This window comes from Mus musculus, chromosome 12 (assembly GCF_000001635.26).
Source record: "Mus musculus strain C57BL/6J chromosome 12, GRCm38.p6 C57BL/6J".
Lineage (NCBI taxonomy): Eukaryota > Metazoa > Chordata > Mammalia > Rodentia > Muridae > Mus > Mus musculus.
Genome location: NC_000078.6, coordinates 8,917,593 through 8,941,928, shown reverse-complemented (window position 1 = coordinate 8,941,928; position 24,336 = coordinate 8,917,593). Strand labels below are relative to the sequence as shown.

Sequence of the window (24,336 nt, the reverse complement as noted above, 5' to 3'; positions counted from 1 at the left end):
TACATTCCTTCAGTACTCATCGAGTCTGCCTTTGTGCTCCTTCCTCTTTGGGAGCTGTTGTGTGTAATGCTCACAGAGGATAGATAAGAAGTCTGCCCTAGTTCAGACAGAAATCAGTGGCAGAATGGAGATTTAAAATCTCATTAAAGTAAGCCCTCTTCACAGCCAACCTTACAGTAGCTGCTGGTTTCTGATTATGGACAAGGCACATACACGCAAACTATGTCTTTTCTCTTACTCTCTCTTGTTGCTGAAACAGGATCTAAGTAGCCCAAGGTGACTCCAGCTCACTATGTAGGTGAGTCTGATCTTGAGCTTCCTATTCTCCTGCTTCTACCTCCAGAATACAGGCATGTGCCACTACTCTATCTTTATGTGGTGCTGGGAACCAAACTCAGGGCACTGCACATAGTAGGCAAGCACTCCACCAACCAAGCCACACCCCCAGCCCTTTTTTTGTTTGTTGCCACTGGTATTTACAACTGAAAGGTTTTTGTAACTGTCACCCCAATGGTGAGCCGATTTAAAGCAGCATGCAAAGTCAGCTCATGACTCTCATCTGTTCAGGATGCCCTAGGCATTTCCTGGTCTACTGAGAGTCAAAGCCTTCCTCAACTTTCTCCCGCTCCCCGCATGCTCCTGCAGGCCACCTGTCTGTGATGTACACCCTCTCACACCTTCAGCTCTTACACGCCATTTTCTAAGAGACACCTTTATTTAATGGAGCTTAAAACTACCTCCTATGCCCCATCTCCAGCCTTCTTTACTCCAAAGCTGTACCACTAACATATATTTTGTCTCTCCCTACCCCCCACCAAGCTTTTAATTTTTCTTTTCATTACGTCTCCCACAACTGAGCAAAGTTTATGCTTGGATTTAAAATTTTGCATGAGGTCACACAAATATGAATTAAGGCGCACACTAGATAATCCCTAATGCTATCCCTCCATTACTCCACACGTGTGAAGGACCCTTAGGGAGAAGGCTGTTTGGGGAAGAAATGTTCCACCCAACACATGGGCCTTCTGTAGAGCCTGGAGCCACACTTGTGGTGGCAAGAGAAGGCAAGAAGGCCAAGATACGGGTACAAAGTTCCAGAAGGGACTTAAGAGCAGAGCAAAGACAAACCTTACAAGGCTCCAAAGGTAGAGGTGTGTAGTTTTGCTGTTTACAGCTCACTCTTTGACAGCAGCCTCTTTATGTGTACATGTATCTGTATTCTCAGTAGGCTTTATACCCACTATTAACTATGGCCCTCTCCCCACAGCCCTTGAAACCGTGAGTTCACCCTGGGTTCTACAGATTTGACTGTCTTAGGGGCCCAAGTGGGTGGGGTTATGCAGATGTCTTCGTGTGACTGGCTTTTCTAGCTGTTGCTTCTCACAGAACCCTTGTTTAAAGGCTGGATTCTTTTTTTCCACACACTGATTTTTCTATTGAGTGTTGTGACCAGGAGGGCTCACTTCTCTGGGACCCTGTTTTCAACTGCTGTTCTATTAGCAGCAAGATGGATTGCTTGGCTGTTTCTGACGTTTTGGGGCACCCATCTTCATAGCAGCGCAGCATGTTAGATGCCACAAAGAGCTCAGTGTATCCAGACACTTGGTGTAATCTTAGCGGTAACAAGGGGAAAGAATCCAGCTAGTGTTTCAGTATTGCCAAGCATGGATGTCAACATAAAAACAGTAACAAGGACTTTGTCATCCCTGTGTGGATCACATCCCACCCCCCACATGCACCACCACCATCCACCATCGACAGGCCAACCTGGCTGGGTACTGATATGTACCGCAGGTGGCCTTGACCACACACCTCCAGGCTGGAATTAGAAAAATGAGTCACGCCTTTAATCCCAGCACTCGGGTGGCAGAGGCAGGCGGATTTCTGAGTTCAAGGCCAGCCTGGTCTACAAAGTGAGTTCTAGGACAGCCAGGGCTATAGAGAAGCCCTGTCTCGAAGAACAAAAGCAAAAAAAAAAAAAAAAAAAAAACAAAAACAAAAACAGAAAAATGAGTCACAGTGCCCAAAAACATTTAAACCCAAAGACACATACAGTGGCAGTCTGAGAATCTGAGGAACCTGGGTGCAGTGATTTATGTCACAAATCCCAGTATTTGGGCAGTTCAGGCCAACATAGTGAGACTCAAACAAACCAAAAACCACCCTCAAATGAGCTGGGGGAGAACGTCACAGTGCAACAGATTGTCCTACCTTTGCAGTATTGCTGGTGTGGAACCGACTGGCATACAGAAGCACGGCACAGTTGTGCATGGTACACAACAGACAACTACTAGTTCTGTATTTGCTGTTTTAGTAGTACATTCCTCATTAAAAAGCTGCACTGGCAACAGCCATGTCACCAAGTACCAGGTCGATAACCTTGGCTATAAGAGTTGAGAGGAGCCTGGGCTTTAATTAAGGTGCAGCTACATGCAGACTTCTTGTCTATACCCATGCAACTTTGTTGGATTTTCTGTTAGGACCTTTTCTTTATGACCAAAGCCTGGGCATGCTTTGCCCAATACTTGAGGCTTGCTCACTTTCAACCAGTCCCTATCTACCACATGGCTGCTTACAAATACAATTAACTTTTCCTTCTTTCCCATCTGCCTCTGGGCAGCTAAAGAGTTACAGCCTGCCTGCATTATTTTCTCTCAAACTTTAATAAAGTGGCATTATTTCAGGATTCCAAAACAACCCTGAAATTATGCACTTCCAGTGTACCAGCCATCCAAGTGTCTGAAATCGAATCCTGGCTTAATCACCCTCAAGTCAATCCTTGGAAGCTAAATTAGGGTTGGGAGGACACAATGAAGCACCCCACAAGCCAGTGTGTACAAACCCTCGAGAGCCTACTGAGGGACTCTAAGGGACTTTGACTGGCCATCTTTAAATGTCCTGTCCTGGCTTCTTGAAATGCTAGGCTGTACTCCTGCTCCTATATGGTGGGATCACTCCGCCTTCCTCTGCCTAAAGGGCTCCAGCCTCACTCCCCCCGACTCCTCTCCTCTTACTCCTCCATCATCCCTCTATCCAGAAACCAGTACACCAGTTTCTTTCATCACATAAGAAACAACAAAATAAATAAAAATTTTAAGATGAGAAACTACCCAGCAACACTTCTCCTAACATATTCCTGTCACAAGGACAGGATCGCTCTAAGTTATAGCATAAACATGAGGCACATTTAAGGACAATGGTAAAATTTATGAGCTTTATTAAAGCGGTTTATCACAAAGATGGAAACGTACAAATGAGAAGCATGCAACCATCATCTTCCACAGTCAAGTCAAACTGCTATTTCTCTCTCTCTCCTGTTTCATAGAGCTGGAAACTGCAGGTGTTATACCCAACCTATTCATCCTCAACACTGTAGTCACGCCCCGGAAACTACTCAGGGCACCAAACATCCAAAACATAAACTATTATTATACAAAGAAAGTGCAAAGTTAAAAAAGAAAACATGGAGACCCCTCCCCCCCATACCCTCAGCTAAAGGCTAACAATGGCACTTGGCTCTTGCTTAATCTAGATTGTCTTCAAAAAGTCTCTAAAATGTGATACTTAACAAAAAGTTTTTAATAAATGTCCAAAAGCTCCTTAGTGTTTGAAAATAAATGCTCAGACAAGACAGTGTACTTTCTATCAAACAAGTCTGAGAGGCCCGCACTGCAGCTTTCTGTAAAATAAACAAGACGAGAAGCTGGTATAGGCTTTATTGACAAGGCAGAATGTCCTCAGGCAGGCAGGTAAGGAGGTGGTGGCTCTTTCTCAGGAATCTTCACAGCCATTTCATAGGTTGGCAAAACATACTGAAGAGAGAAAAGAATCACGTCAGACAATGTCACTTTAAATTCTTTCCAAAAATAATCAGCTTTCAGACTTTATGTCATAAGTAGAAGCACAAAACCCGAGAAAGTTGATGTCAGAGTCAGTGTCTGTCTGTCAGTCTGCCTGCCTGCCTATGATCAGGATGTAGCTCTCAGCTATCTCTCTAGCACGGTCAGTGCTGCTGTGCACTCCTGCCACGCTCCCTGCCTTGATAATAGACTAAGCCTCTGAACTGTAAGCAAGTCCTCGATTAATGCTTTTTTTTATAAATAAAAGTTGCCTTGTTCATGGTGTCTCTTCACAGCAGTAGATCAGTGGCCAAGACAAGATAGACAGATGGACGAACGAAATGCAGGGAAGGATGGGTAAATGAGATGGACGAATGGACGGGTAGATGGAGTGGATGGATAGGATGGATGGATGGGAATGGATAAATGAGTAAGTAGATGGATGGATGGATGGATGGATGGATGGGTGGGTGGGTGGGTGGGTGTGATGGGTGTGGATAGATATAAGACAGAATTAGAATTCTTCCTCTGAACTAACCTAGAAGATAAACTAACAAGCTAAATTATATATTAAATATAAAGGGTCTCTTGACAGGCAACCAATAACGCTCCAGTGCAAATTCAAGGGCTGAGGATCTGGGGGAAGAGGCCCCACTAACTCCTCTAATGGAAGCTGTCAGTGTCTGAAGTTTCATAATAATTTGCACTTATAGGACAATGACCTTCTATCCTGCCCTTTGGGATAATAGAAAACCTTTCTAAAGGTCACTCTAGCCTAAAGTCCTCTAAGTGACAGGCTGACTCAATATGGTCCACGTGTATCATATATGCTGAAAACCTGCAAAGTAGCAAACAAGGTTCTGAGAGGTGGGCTCAGCACTCAGATGCTTGCACAATCATCTATCCAAGGACCAGGCTTTGGATCTGATAGATGTGTACACACACACACACACACACACACACACACACACACATACACACACACACACACACACGACCATCAGCCCGCATCCCTTAGAATTCTCACAAGTCAATTATCTCATATCTGTCCAGAAACATTTGTGAGGACCACTAAGAAATAAACCTAACAGTCAAGCTGGGCAAACAGTGTAAAGAGCTCTAGCCCTGTGTGCACAAGACTCCTGGTGGAAAATACTAAATCTTAAACATTTGTGGGTTCAAACTATCCAAATTCCAAACCACGCTTATGGCAAAGAAGGGAAAGTCAAGCCCCACGTGCACTTCTGGAGGCATCAGTAAGAGTGACAGTTTGGTGAGTAGAACAGTAGTTAACCTGTGGAGGTGTTTCAAAGGCAGGGTACACGGCAATCTCTGGCACATTTCTGTTGTTGATGTATTTGTAGCAGTTCCAAACACAATTGATTAGGTAAGCCTGAAAGGGAAACAGAGCTCAGCGGGCTGCTCGGGGAGCAGAGGACCCTCATCTCTCCCACACCACGCTGTCTGTGGAAAAGGGACCTCGGACAAGGCAGGCTCATCCTGACTGGCTCTCACTGAAACATCCCAAGTTTCTCACAGAGACTCTAGCTGGAGACTTTGGTCTGCTAACCGACAGACTGTGGAGGAAATTCCTGAGCTCAAATGTTAGGAATTTTAATGGATTTCTCTATAAACCCTGAACCACTTTTTTTTTTTTTTAAGATTTATTTATTGTTATATGTAAGTACACTGTAGCTGTCTTCACACACACCACAAGAGGGCGCCAGATCTCATTACAGATGGTTGTGAGCCACCATGTGGTTGCTGGGATTTGAACTCAGGAACTTCGAAAGAGCAATCAGTGCTCTTAACCACTGAGCCATCTCTCCAGCTCCTGAACCACTTTTGAAAACACAAAAATTCTACTCACTGGACACAAGACAGAGGGGACTCCATCCCTTAAATGCAGTGACTGTCACTACAAACCCTACATCAACTGCGATCCTAGAAAAAGGTTTACTGAGCAGTCTCACCAGGGCCCCCAAGAGTGAGTCACAAGCTCCTTACCTTAAAAATGATGAATACCACAAAGAACACAAGGACGATGAACAGGAGGCAGCTGGAGTCCAATGCCAGGAGGTCATCTTTGTATGGGAAATCAGGCTGTGAAAACACAAAAGCACGGACACACCAGGCGCTTGAGCATTTTAAGAACACAACCATGTACAGCAGACAGTGACAGCTTCTGCAAATCTACACAGAAGAACGCAGCACACCCGGGACCCCCATCATCGACGGACGGACCACTGCCGTCTGCCTATTTAATAGCTAAGATTACTAAAAGGTCTGGACAGAGCTAATATTCATTTTGCTGGTTATTTCCCATCTTGTGCTTTTGACAAAATATAACCACTTGTCTGGATCCCCAACTCTGTCCTTGTTCAGAAAGTCGGGAGAACTGAGATCGCTCAGGTCTTTGGCGAAGTAACTTTCCCAGGAGTCAAACCTTGGTCTCAGCTCTTCAGTGGATGGTTACAAAGAACACACGGCACTGGCTACAAGCCAGGCAAAAGGACATGATTTACTGCTGACAAGCTCACTGTGCTGGAAAGGATTGGCTGCACTCATCTGACTCTGGGCGAGTCAGGAGAAAGGCATTAGAAGTGAAGGGAGGGTCAAAAACTGGCCAGCAAAGGAAATACCTTCTAATGGAAAGGATCCAATCAAACAGAGGGGAAAACACACCAGAGTCTGTAAAAGAGCAGGTGTTCCTAAACAGCTAAAGTTTCCTACCCAGGGCTAGGACACAGCAGGCACATCAATAACGGACAAGGGTACAGCAAGCACACAGACACATGCCACCTTCTGATAAAGATGAAGCACCAGCCCCTTAAGAGTCCTAAACACAGTCGAACATCTTACTGAATCACAATTAACTCAACTATCTCGTCCACACTCACTGTCTTTACGGACGTCTTGTACTGTGCTATCCAAATGGTACAGTACAACAATCATTTATGTCTATCTTACAGGTTTTAACATGGGAGTGATTTTAAGATACTGTATAAGGCAAAGAGAGTTAAATAGTAGCAAGGGTGCCTCGTGATTTCAATTAAAATGTTTCACTTAAGTGGAAATGTTTAAATAGCACACACACTTACCAACTGATCCAGATATTCTTTGATTCTTGGCAAGTAAGTGAGAGAACTGATGGCCACCAGACAACTGAGAACGAAGTCAAAGAGTCGGTAGCAGAAGAAAGGAATCAGCCAGCCCACTTGATACTGCAGAAGGAAAGTACCACTTAGCATACACACACAAAATCACTAGCCTTGGTAAAGGTCAAACTCGGAGCGAGGAAAGCACGGCAGACTTACAGAAATGGCTCCATAAACCAGCATTGAACTGATTATAAACATAAGAACAGAGACGGCAAAAAGAACGCAGGCATTATCTAAGAAAACAAAAACAGAAATCTAATTAAACAACATATGCATTGAAAGAAACTGAATTCTTCATGACAAAAAAAAAATGACACTTTAAAATGTTTCTGTATAAATTAACTGTAACTGTTTTCAAAATTGGCCCTCAAAAGATCTAAGACCAAGAAAAAGAAAACCTAAGCCTGACATTAAGAAATTCTGCGGGCGTGGTGGCGCACGCCTTTAATCCCAGCACTCGGGAGGCAGAGGCAGGCGGATTTCTGAGTTCGAGGCCAGCCTGGTCTACAAAGTGAGTGCCAGGACAGCCAGGGCTACACAGAGAAACCCTGTCTCAAAAAACCAAAAAAAAAAAAAAAAAAAAAAAAAAAAAAAAAAAAAAAAAAAAAAAAAAAAAAAAAAAAGAAATTCTGAAAAACTTACACATGCCTTTCCATGTTAAACAACTGACTGTGTAGGAAGGAGCAGGAGCCAGGTAAATACAGGAAACAGTCCCTTGTGCTCTACATGTCTAAGTGCAGAGAGACAAAACCTAACAGGCAAGCCGCAACACACGCAGAGCAAGGAAACACTGTGAAAGAATTCACACAACTTGGGTTTCGTGAGATGAGGGCGTCACTGGAAAGAGAAGTTGCTGTTTGCTTCAGACAGATGAGTTACTCATAGGAAACCACAGATGTACCTCTTGCTTTGGTAAGATTACAACCTGAAATTCAAAGGTCTCCATTAATCCCACCCCAGGGTCTCACACCTTTAATCCATGGCCTCCTCCAGTTTGCCCTCTCTCCCCTACACACATCTATTCCTCTCAACTTCTAAGTGTGCGTTAACCTATGGTCACCATTCTCTACAGAACACACCCAAATAATCCCCAACAGTATCTGACCATACTTGACTGGGTGAGCATCTTCACAAGCTGATCCTGTGATCCTGCGACTCTGGACAGACAGGAATAAACTAAAGGAGACGGGGCTGTGGAGAGCTGGCTCAGCCTGCTGCTCTAGCAGATCAGTCCCCAGTCCCCATGCCAGGCTGCTCACAATCGCGCGCTTTAACTCCTGCTGCAGAAACTGGACACCTCTGACTTCCAGGCACCTGCACTCACATGCACACACTCCTACACATACACATAACTGAAGACTTAAAAAGAAACAAAAGGGCACCAAAAATGAAGATATTAGATATTTATACAAATAATCATGTCACTGAGCATTATAAACGCAACCAGTATTTAACATGAATTACTGTGTCATATCAGAGTACCTCCATTGTTAAGGATTTAAAGGTTCTTCCTACTGAAAGACTAAGATATAAAGTAAGACCCTGTCTCAAAAACTGGAGGAAGGTGCTAATAAGACTCTAAAATTTGGTTTATTATTATTTGAGAAGGAGGGGGTTCAAATAAAAAGAAACTACTAGTGAAAAATATGCCAAAAGGCTATTACTCCTTGTCACTTCTCTCAGAGTCCTTGTCACGAGGATGTATTTAAAAAGGATCAGAAACATTTCCACTTAGAACAATAACACGACACAGTACACATGCGCATCATCCTATGCTGTATTACAGAATACACAGGACTCTTCTTGGCTCCTGGAAAATAGTTATCTGTGAAGACAAAAAAAGTACTTAACAAAAGAAAGATAGAAAGAAAGAAAGAAAAATAGGGAAGAGGAGGAGGGAGGAGAAGAGAAAGGGGGAAGGAAGAGGGGAAGGGAAAGGAGACACAAATCAGAGCTGGAAAGAGGGCTCAGCAGTTAAGAGGGTCATGGCTGTTGCAGAGAAACAATTTGATCCCTAGCACCCACACAGCAACAGACAACCTCAGTTCATATCACCCTGCCTCTTTGGGCCTCTGGAGGCACCACACTGCACATATATTCAGGCAAAGCACTCACACATAAAATAAACAAAACAATCTTTAAAAAGGAAGATACAAATCTTCATCCTTGGATCACAGGTAGTGACAAATATAAAGAAGTTCAAAACTTCATATTAAAGTTAATAAAATCTAAAATCCTGGGAATTAAGATCTAAAAACTAAGCATGTAGAAATTGTATTTCAAACTGAGACATAATTTTCTGTGTAAGTAAAATTTTCTGCGTAAATTTAAGATATAACTATATATAACAATGTAAACTCAACTAGAATCATTTTATACCTGTATTTTAAAGAGAAAACCAGTAATGAAAACGAATTGCTATCAGGGAATAAATCAGTTTAAAAGGACCATTTCTATGAATGTTCTAGGGTTACTCCATTTTTAATAGTGGTGTTAAGTCTCTTTCCACTTAACAAGAGCTAGATTAGGGAACTTGTCCTTTGCACTGAAACTTACACAAAGGGGAAATCAGAGGGGAGCTAAAATAACTAGAAAGGTAAAGGGGTGGTTTGAGGACCTGAACGGATGGTTGCTACAGTGTACACTATATTTTATATTCTACTGTAATAGTCCATCTGATCTACACCAATTTCTGACCCTGGCTATACATCACAGAAGGCTCTCAAAAAATCTCAAACCACTTTTATTTCCCATTTCCCTATCCGGTCTCTATAGTGAAAGCATACATACAACCTACTGTCTACTGTCCATTGCATGTTCTTGTCCAGAAATGCTCTACTGTCCCTCTTGCTGAACACCTTTGGGAAAAGTCATCACAATAGTCTCAACAAAGAGTTTAAGTAACACCTAGCTTGAATTTATTATACAAAGAATTTAACCATTTGAAGAACAACTCAAGCACAATTCTATCAATCGCCCTCTAACATTCATATATAGTCTACAATTGGCTATATATAGAACTTGGCAGTGGTATCTTTTCCTCATTTACATTTCCAATGCTATCCCAAAAGTCCCCCATACCCTCCCCCCACTACCCACCCACTCCCACTTTTTGGCCCTGGCGTTCCCCTGTACTGGGGCATATAAAGTTCAGTGGTATCTTTTAAAGTAAAGACTTACCAGCCATTCTCTCAGATGAATAGTAATTACCAATGACTTCATACTGAATGTTGACAGCTGGCATGGAATTTGGATGAGTCACCTCCACGGTCAGCAAAATGGCCATCAACAGGTTGACCACCTGAGGAGAAAACACCTTTAGATTAACTCCTAGCAGGACCCTTCACAGACTCTCTGGATGAGCATATATTTAATACTATCTCAACTACAGTAACAAGGTTATGAAATAGGAGACACTCAGATAACACCTGGATTACCACTGTGAGAACAGTTTAAAATTCACAGCATGTATAAAGATGCTTAACCCTGTGCTAATGCCAATAAACCAGAATGAAATGCAGAGAAAGTAAGACTGGAGACTCACTATAGTCTGCTCATGTTCAGAGGCGCACATTTCCTCACACGCCCATTAGCGACTTATCAGTTGATTTCCCACATGCAGATGCCTGCCACTCCTCCAAAGCATCCCCATGTGCTTTGTTCAAGTTTACTGGAGTCCCTTCCCTGTCCCTGCAGTTGGTCTTAATTCTACCTTTTGAGTCAGTAGGTTCATCTAATACCCAAAAGCATCTTCCAAACTCTGTAGCAACCATCCGTTCAGGTCCTCAAACCACCCCTCTACCTTTCTAGCTATTTTAGCTCCCCTCTGATTTCCCCTTTGTGTAAGTTTCAGTGTAAAGGACAAGTTCCCCAAGCTGGCTCACAATTCCAAAGATAATTGTACATTTTTGCAATATCACACAAAAGTAACTCTATATAACACCTATTTGTTTTTCCTATACTTGAGCCAATAAGCTACTTGCAAACTACAGTCAATATATCTGTAACTAAATTCATCTTTATATTTCTGCCCACCATGATTTCCTAGATCTGGATTTTGACATTCTAAAGATTATTTTCTCTAGTTTCTTCATTCTGAAGTATAATCATCATGAAATAAGGCTCTATTTAAGACACATACATGCATGCATGCAGGCACGCTAAGGCTTATCTTGAATCACTGCCAAACATGTTGCTGAAATCTCATCATAATACCATGAATTCCCCTAGTCTTATCAGAGATAGAAACTCCATTTTAAAAGCAGCTCCATTATGCAGAGCTACAGCTGTGGTTCCTTGCAGTTTCTCAGGAGGTATGGCCTGCAAGTGTGACAACAGCCCACATCAGTAAGGTCTGAGGCTAATACTAACCCCGTAACAAACGCCACAGAATTCATCCTCCTCCTTGTGGAAGTCCAAACATTTGGCACTCCCGATGTTCTATCAACAATATCTGAAACTACGCTCTTCTGTCCACCCTAAATGATTAACACCCAACAAAGGTATGCTCTTACAGCAGGCCAAGTCTTCAAACATTTGGTAGAGAAACGGACCATATTTTATTTTCATGTTAGGCATGTTATTTTGTGTTGGGAAATTAAGTTTGAAATTCATTCTGCAAACTCTTGCTACGCAAATTATCATCCTAGTAAAAAAGCTTTGAATGGCACAGAAAAACATTTATGTTAAGAAAAACATGCAAAACTAACTACCAAATGAAGGAAATGAAATACCAAAACTACTTGGGCGGGGGTTAAATACATACACACACCACACATAAACACAGGTGTATATATGTGGTTGTACACATGCAAGGTCCACAGGTCTAAAATATTTGTATCACATATATTACTCTTTAAAAAGCCATTTTTTTCTTCTATAAAAACATCATCGACTTCTCCACTGTCCTTGCCTAGTATTATTAGCAACATTTCCAAGTTCATTTCACTGTGGGTCGGTACTTTAAATGTGAGAGTAACTGTTCTGAAAAAAGCAGTACTTCTGATTCTAAGCACTTACCACTGAGCACGTATATAAATTTCAGCTACTAAACTGCCCGTTGGATTTTTCAAGAAATTAAAATTCACGTTAACTATAATTTAAAAAGTCTTTAAGATATTCTACTACATACAAACTATTCCAAAATACTCATGACTTTTATCCTACTCTACTCAGGAAAGGAAGCTGAAAATAAGACTGGTAAACCTAGTACCAAGGTCAGGTAGAGCAGCACATGTCACGTCAACCACACAGGCAAAGCACCTACTGTACACAGCATATGAGTAAAGAAGCAGAGACAATGAAGAGTCTTTGATTTGGTAGAAAGGAACAAGTTCAAGTCCAGGGAAACATTCAGGCCCAGCCAAGCAATTTCTCCTTGCTTTTTCTTTAATGACAATACTTGTCTATCTTTATGGGTAGTGTTATATTTCAGTACACTTACACAGCATGTACTCGTCAAATCAAGACAGCATTCCAGAACCTTAAGCATTTCACTGTTTGTGGTGAAAACATACTCACCCTGCCGGTACTTTCAGCTTTTTGAATGTAATTTTGACGACTGTAGTCACCCTCTGCGCAAGAGAACACTAACTGTACTCCTACCCGGATGCTTACTGGCCCCTGCTCTTACCTTTTAGTCTCTGGTGACCACTATCATGTTCATAAACTAAGCTACTTTGTAATCTGAAAGTAAGATCACTGACTTGCCTTCCTGTAGCTTGATTCTCTCAGTTGAATCTTCAGTTCTATCCATGTTGCTGCACATGTCAATCTGATTCATTACCACTAACAGTACCAATTGTGAACACAGTTATCAATGGACACTTCAGCTCACTGCCTACCTCATCTTCTGGGAACAGCACTTCATTAACCATGGGCTGCAACTGATCTCTGATACACTGATTTCATTTTCTGTGGGTACAACACAGGCAACCCACTAGTAGGATCTATGACAGTTCTAACCCGAGGAACTTCCACTCGATTTCCCCCAGTGTCTATACTACAGCCCCGTACAGGACAGATCTTCCTTTCTCCACCATGTCATTGTTTGGACTGGCTGACTGGCATTCCCTCACTGGATGAGATGCTATCTCATGACTCAGAGGCTCTTCATATGTGTCAGTCCCGCTTGTCTTCTTTTGAGAAATGTCTACTCAGCTGCCTCCTTTTAAATTTGACTATCTGCTTTTGCTGTTGAGTTCTCGATATACTTTAGGTATTAATGTCTTGGGATAAAGTTAGAAGAGGCCTGCCATTTCTCTAGGCTGTCTGCTCACTGTTGAGATTCTCTGCAGCTTTTCAGTTTGATGTAACCCTGTATGGGTGTTTCTTTTGTTGCCTATGCCTTTACACTGTTAAATAACAATTTCTTGTTCAGACTATCCTGGTTGCGGGTGTGTGTGTGTGTGTGTGTGTGTGTGTGTGTGTGTGTGTGTGTGTGTTTCCTCTGGTCAATCCTACAAGTCACCTGGGAAGAGGGACTCTCATTTGAGAAAATGCTTAAATTAATTTCTTGTTCAGACTATCCTGGTTGCGGGGGTGTGTGTGTGTGTGTGTGTGTGTTTCCTCTGGTCAATCCTACAAGTCACCTGGGAAGAGGGACTCTCATTTGAGAAAATGCTTAAATTAGATTTTCCTGCCGTCAAGTTTATAGTTCATTTTCTTGATTAATGATTGGTGTGGGAGGGGAGGGCCCAGCTCACTAGACATGGTGCTACTGGACAGGTGGTCCTGGGTGCATAAGAAAGCAGGCTGAGGGCTGAAGAGATGGCTCAGTGGTTAAGAGCACTGACTGCTTTTCCAGAGGGTCTGAGTTCAATTCCCAGCAACCACATGGTGACTCACAACCATCTGTAATGGGATCTGATGTCCTATTCTGGTGTGTCTGAAAACAGCTACAGTGTACTCATATACATAAAATAAATAATTCTTTGAGAGAGAGAGAGAAAGAGAAAGAGAGAGAGAGAGCGCACTAGCGAGCGAGCACAGGATGAGCAAAGCAGCAAGCAGAGCATTTCCACAGCCTCTGCTCCAGCCTAGGTTCCTGCCCTGACTTCCCCTTTATTATGGACTTGTTATGTGCAACTGTAAGCAAAACAGTCCATATCTATTTTTGTTCCAGGCCTAGGCTGTGTTGCTTATGACAGATTTACATTTTGAAACTGGACAGTGTGATACTTCCATCTTTTGGTCTAATGCTTTTAGTTGCTTTTAGTCATGGTGTTTCATCACAGCAACAGGAACCCTAAAACACAGACTTTTGTCAGTGCTTCTCCTATATTCTCTCCTAGTAGGTTAGTCTCAGCTTTATACTCAACTATTTTGTAATATTTAAGTTGGCTTTTATTGAGAGCAGGATCTAGTCCATGCCATTTTCCTAGCAGTATTCACTACAGAAAATGCGCTTGCTCAAATGTGTATATCTAGCACTTCTGCTGAGAATCACCTGGCTGTGGGGAGTGTGGGTCTATTTTTGGGTTTTCTATTCTTTTCCATTGGTCTCTAACTATTTCTGTATTTCTGTACCAGGCCTAAGCTGTGTTGGTTATGATAGCTTTACATTTTAAAACTGGACAGTGGGATACTTCCAGCTTTGGGGGTTTTTGTTTGTTTGTTTGTTTGGTTGGTTGGTTGGTTGGTTTGGTTTGGGTTTTTTTGCTCAAGACTTCTTTGGCACAGCCCTGAGTGGCTCCACTCACCTTTTAGGAACTGTTTTCTCCTAGTAAGTGAAGGACAACATAACAGGTACTACCTCACACTTACAGATCGCTTTGGGTACAAAGCATCTAACAATACTAGTAGTTCTGATTCGTGCCTACGGGATCTTTTCATTATTTGTGACCTGTTCAAAGCCTTCACGGATGTTTTATTCTCATCATAGACTAGATTTTTTCACCTCTGGCTAGTTACTCGCAGAAGTGTTTGTTTTGCTTGCTTTGCTTTTTTAGCTATGACACAAGCGCTTTCCTAACTTCTTGTTCAGGTAGTCCTCACTGGTGCATAAACACGCGATATTTGAAGTTGTTTTACTACTCTTTAAATTTACTAATTCTCAGATTATTTTCAGTTTTCAGGATTTTCTATATATTTGATTGTGTCATCTGCCAATACAGAGCCTTGATCCCTCCTTTCCTATCTCTAAGTTCTTCATCTGTTTCTCTTAGCCAACTGCTCTGGCTATGACTTTTCTTTTTTTTTTTTAAAGATTTATTTATTTATTATATGAAAGTACACTGTAGCTGTCCTCAGATACTCCATAAGAGGGCATCAGATTTCGTTATAGATGGTTGTGAGCCACCATGTGGTTGCTGGGATTTGAACTCCGGACCTTTGGAAGAGCAGTCGGCACTCTTAACCACTGAGCCATCTCGCCAGCCCCTGGCTAGGACTTTCAATACTATGTCGAACATAAATGTTGAAAGGAAGCAATGCTGATTTGGTTTCTGATCTTAGAGAAGAGCTAATTTGGTATGATGTTAGCTGTCAGTATTATCTGGCTGGCTTTTATTGTGTTGTATATCCACTTTAAGAATACTTTCAACCAGTATGTATGTGGATATTTTGCCTGCATGCCTGCTAGTTAGTGTACCACTTGCATACCTGATGCCTGGAAGAAGCTAGATGCTGTCTGATCCCTGGAACTGCAGTTACAAAGTTGTAAGTCACCATGTGGGTATTGGGAATAATCTCTTATCCACTGGGTCATCTCTTCAGCTCCACCTTTTTCATGTGAAAGGATGGCAAAATGTATTAACTATGTAACTGCAGCTACTGAAATAGTCCTAGGGATTTGGTTTTCTCTCCCTCGCACTCTCTCTCTCTCTTTTTTTATACCATTTTTAAAATTTTATTTAATGTCTGAGTGCTCTGCTGCATATACATCGGCCTGCATGAAGAGGGCATCAGTTCCTCCTATAGATGGTTGTGAGTCATCATGTAGTTGCTGGGAATTGAACTCAGGACCTCTGGAAGAGCAGCCATTGTTCTTAACCACTGAGCCATCTCTTACCAGCCCCTGGATCTCTATTCTGTGTATATATTCTGTGTATATTCTGTGTCTGCCTTTACTGACTTGCATGGGCTGAACCATCCTTGCACCCTTAGGAGGAAACCCACCTGATCCTGAGGATTTACTTTGTGATGTGATGTTGAATTCTGTGTATCGGGGTTTTATCGAGAATTTCTGCACTGTTCATCAGAGATACTGGCCAGGACTAACGGGTGAAAGGCCTCTGTGGCATGAGGATGTCTTGACTTCTTCCTAACACTATGTTACTTAAGGTTAAAACATCCATGACAAAGTCCACCTTAGGTCTATAATGTGAGTTCCAGGACATTCTACACAGAGAAATCCTGTCTCGAAAAAACAAAGAACAGAACAAAAATATGCATTTATATCATAAAGACTATTTCTTGAAACAGGTTTTTTAATTTATGAGTTATTATGTACTTGAGTTCATATCTCCTTAGAATTAAAAAAAAAATCTGGCTTCAAATGATAAAGAAGTAAACTTGAGGAATGTAGAAATGGAAGCCTGAACTCACTCTAAAGTCACGTATTACTTATGCACTTCTTTCACATTTAAACTATTAGATGCAAACTCTTCAGGTTTGGTACCTCTGGTTCTATGTCCCCCAGAACTATTATTCAATACCAACCATTAACACTTAAGGGTTTGGTTTGGTTTTAGAGCTATCATCCTATGTAGCCTAGGCTGGCCTATCACCAAGGCTGAGTTTGAACTTCTGATCTCCTGATACCACCTCCCAAGAACTTATATTATAGGCTCCATTCAATTAATCCTTTGACATACATGATGGTATGTAAAAAAAAAAAAAAAAATCAATGTTAATTCTAGATTTCAAAGGTTTCAATATCAGTCACTGACAGAGTGTCCCAGACCAGCAGGAGGAAGGGCTGTGCCTCCACGTTTCAAACACCACAGAAAGCATCATAAATGCAGGCCTTGGTCCAGACAACCTGGCGGCTCATTATTCTCCCACACAGGTCCAGACATACTGTCCCCTGGAATCAAACAGCAGTGCTCATGACAAAGTGGTGAGGAAGGGAACAATGGCAAGGCGGAAATAAAGAGGAAAGGTCATTCGAGCTGTTGTCAGCTTATGTCTCTGCTATGGCAATGGAATGCAGAATTTGGACGAGACCTCTTTATTTGGAGGCATTATACATGATACTGTTTTCATCTCCTAAGTGCACCCCAACTAGCAGAAAGTATGTTTTCACACTACTGTAGAACTAAGGCTTGTACACTTTTTAAAGTCACCAACAATAACATACTAAGCAAAACAAATGTTCTCCTCCTCAATGTGATAAGAATCTGCATCACTGTGCCCCTTCTCCTCTGTGACTCTAAGTTCCACTTCCCTGGCTGTGCTCCTAAGTTCTCTGTAATACCATCACCATCAAGGGATGATGTCATGACCAAAGTAAGCAGAGCTAGAACCTACCATGCAACAAGTAGTAAGAATACTGAAGGCATGTAATATGGGCCATCTATCATCCCCTTCCTATGTTCCTCAGAGCCCTTTACACTGAAGACAGGCAATAAGTCTCTTATATGAATTAAAACAAACCAACTGAAACAGTTTACAATATTCTAAGCTGGAAGTTGATTCAAGACAGCATCTTTTCAAAGGCGGGTGTGTGTGTGTGTGTGTGTGTGTGTGTGTGTGTGTGTGCTTTTCACACCAAGAGCTTCAGTTGTGCTACAGATTTAGAACTCTCTCAATCCCTCTGTTAAAAACAAAACAAAAACCTGGGGGGGGGGGGAGGGCACGCTGGAGTAGCTAGGAACACTAGTTGCTGTCCTGGGTGCAATTCCCAGCACTTATAAAGGGCTTCAAACCTTTTAAGATGAAAAAAAACACCTCTTCAGTCATTCAGATATATTGGCAGCATTTCTCTATACTCTTTGTTAGTCGGAGTTTTTGATGCTGTGGCCTTTGTTTGAGGGAACTCAAAATGCAGATTGAAAAACTATAGCAAGGACTTTTTTCCTAATTTTAGTTTTTGTTTATTTTTATTTCACTGTGTGGGTGTTTTGTCTTCATGTTTGTGGTAACTTGTGTGCAATGTTTATAGAGGCCACAAGAGGCTAGATTCTCCTTGGACTGGAGTTGCAGATGGGTGTTAGCTGTGTAAGAGGAGGGATGGAAGAAGAAACAGGAAGATGAAGTTTTCAGGCAAGAATCCCAGGTGCCAATCCTATTTGCTTTGCTAAGTTCAATGAAGGTCATTTTCTGGGAGAAAGCAGGGAGGTAAGAGGACGATGGGGAAGACAAGAATTAATCATTTAAGAGAATGGAAGATGGTGAAGGACAAAGAAATGAAAAACCCATACTCTTAACAAAAAGGAAAGCAACAGAAAGTGAGATATACAACCCAACTGATTGTCAGTAACTAGTCCAGGTCCAGAACTACAGCTCAGGTAATGTATGCAGGAGGCAGTTTCTTAAAGAAAATGTGATGGAATTAATTCTACAGAAGCAGTAGGGTGACTCTCTGAGTACAGAAGTACTGAAAACGTGAAAATAACCTCATCGCAAGCATACCAAACCACATTCAAGCTTTCCTGGGGCTCTTCTCTAATGTACATAAGGATACAAGACGGAAAAAGCTGCAATCCTGCAGAGGTCTGATAGTCCCCTGGGGTGGGCTGGGAAGCCATCTGCCTGAGGAAGATTTTCATCTGGTGTTCTGCCAAAGTTACTAATGACTTCAAGATACTGGGCGGGGAAGAGTAAAGAGAAGGAAGAGAGGACAGGGGTACGCCTCTCCCTCCTTTGCTCTTCATGTAAGTATCAGAAACTGCACACTAACTCCACTTCCTACCCTCACCCCCCACCCCCACGACGAAATTTCAAAAGTCATCCAAGTGGTCACGCCAGCAAAACATGTTCCTCAAAGCTTCGGCAAAGTTTAATTGCTTAAAACTATCTTTAAAAAATCACGGGTTTGGAAATCGCAACAAATAAGTTCATATGAACAGATACTGGGAACTAATTTTTTTTTTAAGTCACAAGACTTTCTGCCGAATATGGAACCAACAAGCCCGTCCATCTGCTGTGACAGAATCACACAGATCCTGGAGCCCAGAAAATGTCAGTAAGGACATAGCAGGCTTTCAATAAACATCTCTTCCAAACCAAGGCGGCCTTGGGATGAAAACCCACCTGACAAGGCAGGGAGGGGGTGTAATGAGGAAAATCTGACCCACTGTAAATTCTGGCTAACGTCTAGACTCAAAACAGAGACCTCTGGCTACATCACCGAACGCCTCAACAAAAACTGCAGGAGGCACCCGAACTGGATTTCGCTTTCGATTCGGACAAAACGTCCGAACTGGCTGCATAACTGCGGGACAATAATTGTTTCGATGGGGGGGTGGGGCGGGATGAGGGTTGCGCACTTCCCGAACCCGAAATGACGATCCTATTCCCATCCCCTCCCAAATCCTGGGGAGCCCCATCTCGTAAAGCCTCAGTTCACAGTTAAAAGCACCCCGAAAAGTAGCGCCCCAACAACTTTCACGTCCCCGCCCCCTGCCCACCAGGCCCACTTGTCGCGCAGGCGCACTGGCCTGGTGGAGCGGCCCTGCCAGCCAGCCCTTACCATGTACCAGGTCCCCAGGATGATCGTCCCGGTGCGGACATGGCAACAGCCGCAGCACCGGGTGCTGTAGAACCGGTCGCTGCGGCTCCGTTTGAAAGTCATGGACACCATCCGGAACCTCGCGGGCCTCGTTCTCGCCCAGGCCCCTGACAAAAGCTTTCGGCCCAGCGGTTCAACCCAGACGACTCTACGACGGTGTCCACAGCCAAAGGACGCGTCTTCTGGCCCGCCCTCGGCCCGGGCCCTTGCCAACTCCTGTGCGCCTGCGCTCTGGGCGCCCGGCGCCGCTCTCGCGGGACGTCGGCTCGGAATCTCTCCCTCCGCCTTCTGCCACATACAGACCAACGAAGAGCGGAAGGCCGGGCTACCTGGCTTCTGATTGGAGAAGATGTGGAGATTGAAACAGATCACGCCCAATCAAAAGTTCAACTCTCTCCGGCGCTGTTTGACCGCGGTGCGCGTGGCTGGGCTCGCTGTCGGGGGCTGTAGGAATTGAGGGTAACTCGGTAATTCACCGTCTCCCAGACGAGCTCCGCAAGGAGGAGAAGGGTGAAACAAGACGGAGTTGGTGGCAGACAGCGGGCACGGAGATTTTTGGCGCTGTCTTTCGCCACGTTGTCTTTGTCACTGCGAGGCCCACGTGACGTATTCGTGCTCTATTGTTGGGCCTGTCGGGGCGTGCCTGCGGGAAGGGGCGTGGCTACCATTCTGGCGTGGCCCTCTAGGCTCAGACCAGAAAGGAGGGCTCGCAAGTAGGCTAAAGGATTGGATTTCTGTCCTTCCCCCATCTCTCTGAAGCCTACTTAGAGGGAGCCAATAAATACCACTGGACTCTGCCAAAGGCCAAGGGATTAAGGAAAATGACAGCATGATAAAGTGGAGAAACCGCTTAGCTGTTGAGTTTATACAGATAATAGTGATTTTTTTTTTCTTCTTGAAGAGAAAGATTGTGAAGGACATTGAAATAGGCCAGAAAAACAAGCAAAAAAAAAAAAAAAAAATAGAGAATGAGAGAGTGTGTCTTAAGTGAGAAACAAGCCACACTTTTCTGCATGCTCTGATGCCAGAGTGAGCCTCAACTTTCTGTGGGATGCTGGACATTTCTACAGCATGTTACACGAGACTCACTGACTCATACCTCTTCTCAGAGAAAGCCATTTGACATAAGTTGGGTGATTCAGTTATCATTTTTACTTCAACAATGGGTGCTTTATATTCACTCTATAGTTCCTTCTAACATCTTATGATCCTCATTAACTGAGTCAAGTTTTTGACTGAATTTATTTTGTATTTGTTTTAAGATTTGTGGCTATCAGCCGGGCTGTGGTGGCGCACGCCTTTAATCCCAGCACTTGGGAGGCAGAGGCAGGTGGATTTCTGAGTTCAAGGCCAGCCTGGGCTATGCAGAGAAACCCTGTCTCAAAAACAAACAAACAAACAAACAAGGCTTGTAGCTACCTTGAGAAGGAATGAAACTGTACCATAGTGTGCAGCTGTGGATAATAGGCATAATCAAATAAACACTGAATAATTTCAAAGAACCTCAAAAGTATTTTGGAAAGAGGAAGGGAAGAGATGTCAGGACAAAATCCATGCCTTTACCATAATTTAAGCCAGTAGACAATGCTAGAATTTTATTAATGAAAATATAGTATATATGAAGAGGTGGTAAGTGGGTAAAGTGCTTGCAAAGCAATCGTGAGGATTCATGGAAAACCAGACGCTGTGGCTTTACCTTTCTGTAAAACCCAGCTGTTACAGCCAGACAGATGTCTTGAGTGAGGAGACATCCCTGCAAGCTCTCTGGCCAGCTAGCCTAGTGTATGAGGAAGCAAATGAGGGGGATGCAGGATTTGTGGGTCTTTAAGGTTCCTAGAATATGTGTGTGAGTGAAAAAACGCTACATGTGTAGCAGTCGCTAGAGGAAGCCAGAAGCAGACATAAGATCCCCCTGGAGCTGAAATTGCAGGCTGCCTGATGTGGGTCCTGGGAACTGAACTCTAGGCATCTGAAAGAGCAGAAAACACTTGGTTTTTTAGAAGACTGTGTTTTATGTATATGAGTGTTTTGCCTACCATAATTGAAGCCAGTAGACAATGCTAGAAGTTTATTAATGAAAATATACTATATATGTCTGTTAAGAACATGGACTGGGCATAAGGAGATGGCTCAGTGGGTAAAGTGCCCACTGGAGGCCAGAAAAGGGTGTTGGATTCTCAGGAACTGTTGTTACGACTGGTTGTAAGCCTCCATGTTGGTACTCGGAACCAAACCCAGGTCCTCAAGTGTTCTTAACCACTGAGTTATCTTCCCAGCCCCTCTTTAATTCATAGTCTCAATTTCCCTTCCCCGTTCTTTCTCTTTTCCTTTCTATTTTTGTTTTATGACATGATCGCAACCTAGCCTCCAGCTCACTATGTAGCTTAGGATGCTCTTCAGTTTCTGACCCCCTTGCTTCTGTCTCCTGATCCCCTACCTACGTCTGTCACAAATCCAGGGTTTGTGCATGCTAGGTAAACTGTACCGAGCTACTTCTCCAACACTTACAATCTTATTTCTTGTTCAAAAAAATATTTATGCTTGGTGCCTGCCTTTCTCACTTTTCCCTTCGATCTGCCCTCTCCCCATGCTGTTGCTGTTAAACCTAGCCTTATAACCCTAAAAGCCTCTCATGGTTGAGCTTTGCCATACCTGACCTTTTTCTTACTTGATACTCCTGGGAATCTATTGATCACCTCATCCCCTTTATTCTGACAATCATATTTTGTCACAGCCATGCATAGGTTGTATAAGCCTACCTTCTCAAGCCCCCTTATTCATCATGCCCACAACCCCATTGGCCCTTCTGTTCTTGCTTTGTTTCAAGGCTATCTTTGATGCTTATGGCCAACTAATCTTCCCATCTTTGTATTTGTCTTCCCTATGAGCCTCTAGTTCCCATCAAGACGTACGAGCCCAGTTTTTCAGGAACTCAATCCCTTTCACTAGTTCCACTAATGTGGAACAAACAAAGAGCGCTTGGAAAAATGGTAGTGCCTTGGCCTTGCCACTTCAGTCCTTTTGCAAACCTACAGAAACTCTAGGAGAGCCTGTGGTATCTTACTACACATCGAGGGAGAAACAGGATAAGCTGTGCCCAGGAGGCAGCAAACCCATGGCCAGATGTGTCATATCATCATCCTCAGATCAGTTCACCAGCTGACCACACAATTCAACTGGACTGATTCAAACCAGAATAGATGTCTAGTTTATCTGGTTATGAGAAAAAATTTAGATATACATTGTTTGAAGCCCAGAGTTTCTAAGTGGCTTATTACTAAGCAAAAGCCAATGCAATGCATTCAGCTTTCCCTCCACACCCTATACAGTTTCATATTGTTTTTATTACTATTGTAGACATTGTGTGTGTGTGATGGATGAATGCAGATTTAGATGTGGAGGCCAGAGGATAGCACATGGAAAGGAAGTTGGTTCTCTATTTACACTGTGGGCTCTGGGGCTTGAGGAACCCGCTGAGCTGTCTAGCTGCACCACCCCTCCATTTTAATCTGTATGTTTATGTATGTGCATATCTCTTCATATAAGTTTTGGCATGCACATGCCACAGGTTGTGTGAAAGTCAGAGGACAAATACACTGCATATATTCACACAAACACATTGTCTTAGTGTCTGTCTGTGCCTAGAGCACTGGGAATGGTTTCAAGGCTCTGAACACACCATTCCTGCCCCATCCTCTAGGTCCCCAACACGGAGGGAGAGACATGGATCAAGACAGGGATCTTGTGAATGGCAGGGGCAGGACACACTTTTTTCTCTTATGTGTTTTAGAAGGGACAAGTTGAGGCTGGAGAGACAATCTGCTCAGAGCCATCTTCTAGCTTCTGGTTCAGTCCTTTATGTTCAAGTCTTGCTTGTAAGTTGTTTTCATTGTTTTCTTTGGAGGTCTTGGCACTTATTTTTAGTTGATTCCAGCAGGGTAGCTTAGCTCTCTCATCATATGAGTCCTAGGAGACTCATCCCTCAGTTGCCCAGCTACGATCTCACCCATAGACCCATCAGCCTTCTCAGAGGCCATGGGAGAATCAGTTGTAACAGCTTCTTTATGTATCAAGTGAGCAGACAGCATTCTCCTCATACTCAAGCACTAACCTGGGTGTTGCTATGCGGGTGTTTGTGGATGGGATTAAAGCTCACAGAGCTGACTTTGCGTAAGATTGTTTGTTCTAGGTTATCAGGGTGGGTCTGATTCTGTCAGCTGAAGGGTCAAAGCTGAGGCTCCCTCTAGGGAGGAGAATACCCTTTCTGGGACAGCAGCTTCAACTCCATAAGTACCTTTCCATTCTCCTCTTCCTCATAGCTGCCTGGGGGTTCAGACTCACCTAGCCAGCCCACACCAGTGCAGGCCAGTTCCTTGTAGTCAGGTCTCTCTTTTTTTAAAAGAGGTTTATTTATTTTATGTATGTGATACACTGTCATTCTCTTCAGACACATCAGAATAGGGCATCAGATCCTATTAAAGATGGTTGTGAGGCACCATGTGGTTGCTAGGAATTAAACTCAGGACCTCCTGAAGACCAGTCAGTGCTCTTAATGGCTGAACCATGTCTTCATCCCACAATCATCTCTTAATGTGCAACCCCACTTCTGGTTCTATCTCTTTTTGAATCTTAACTATTAGACATAGGTAGGTAATTCCTCACA

The 24,336-nt window shown here is 43.1% G+C and overlaps 1 protein-coding gene across 1 annotated transcript; it reads right to left on the bottom strand.

The window, feature by feature from the left end:
* Positions 1-3,186: 3,186 nt before the first annotated feature.
* On the bottom strand, positions 3,187-20,622 carry Laptm4a (lysosomal-associated protein transmembrane 4A). Its single transcript, NM_008640.2, has 7 exons — positions 19,635-20,622; positions 10,181-10,301; positions 7,157-7,233; positions 6,941-7,063; positions 5,847-5,942; positions 5,134-5,232; positions 3,187-3,812 (listed from the first exon to the last, which is right to left on the bottom strand). The coding sequence occupies exons 1-7, from the start codon at positions 19,968-19,970 to the stop codon at positions 3,738-3,740; spliced, it is 927 nt and encodes a 308-aa protein (NP_032666.2). The 5' UTR covers positions 19,971-20,622; the 3' UTR covers positions 3,187-3,737.
* Positions 20,623-24,336: the final 3,714 nt, after the last annotated feature.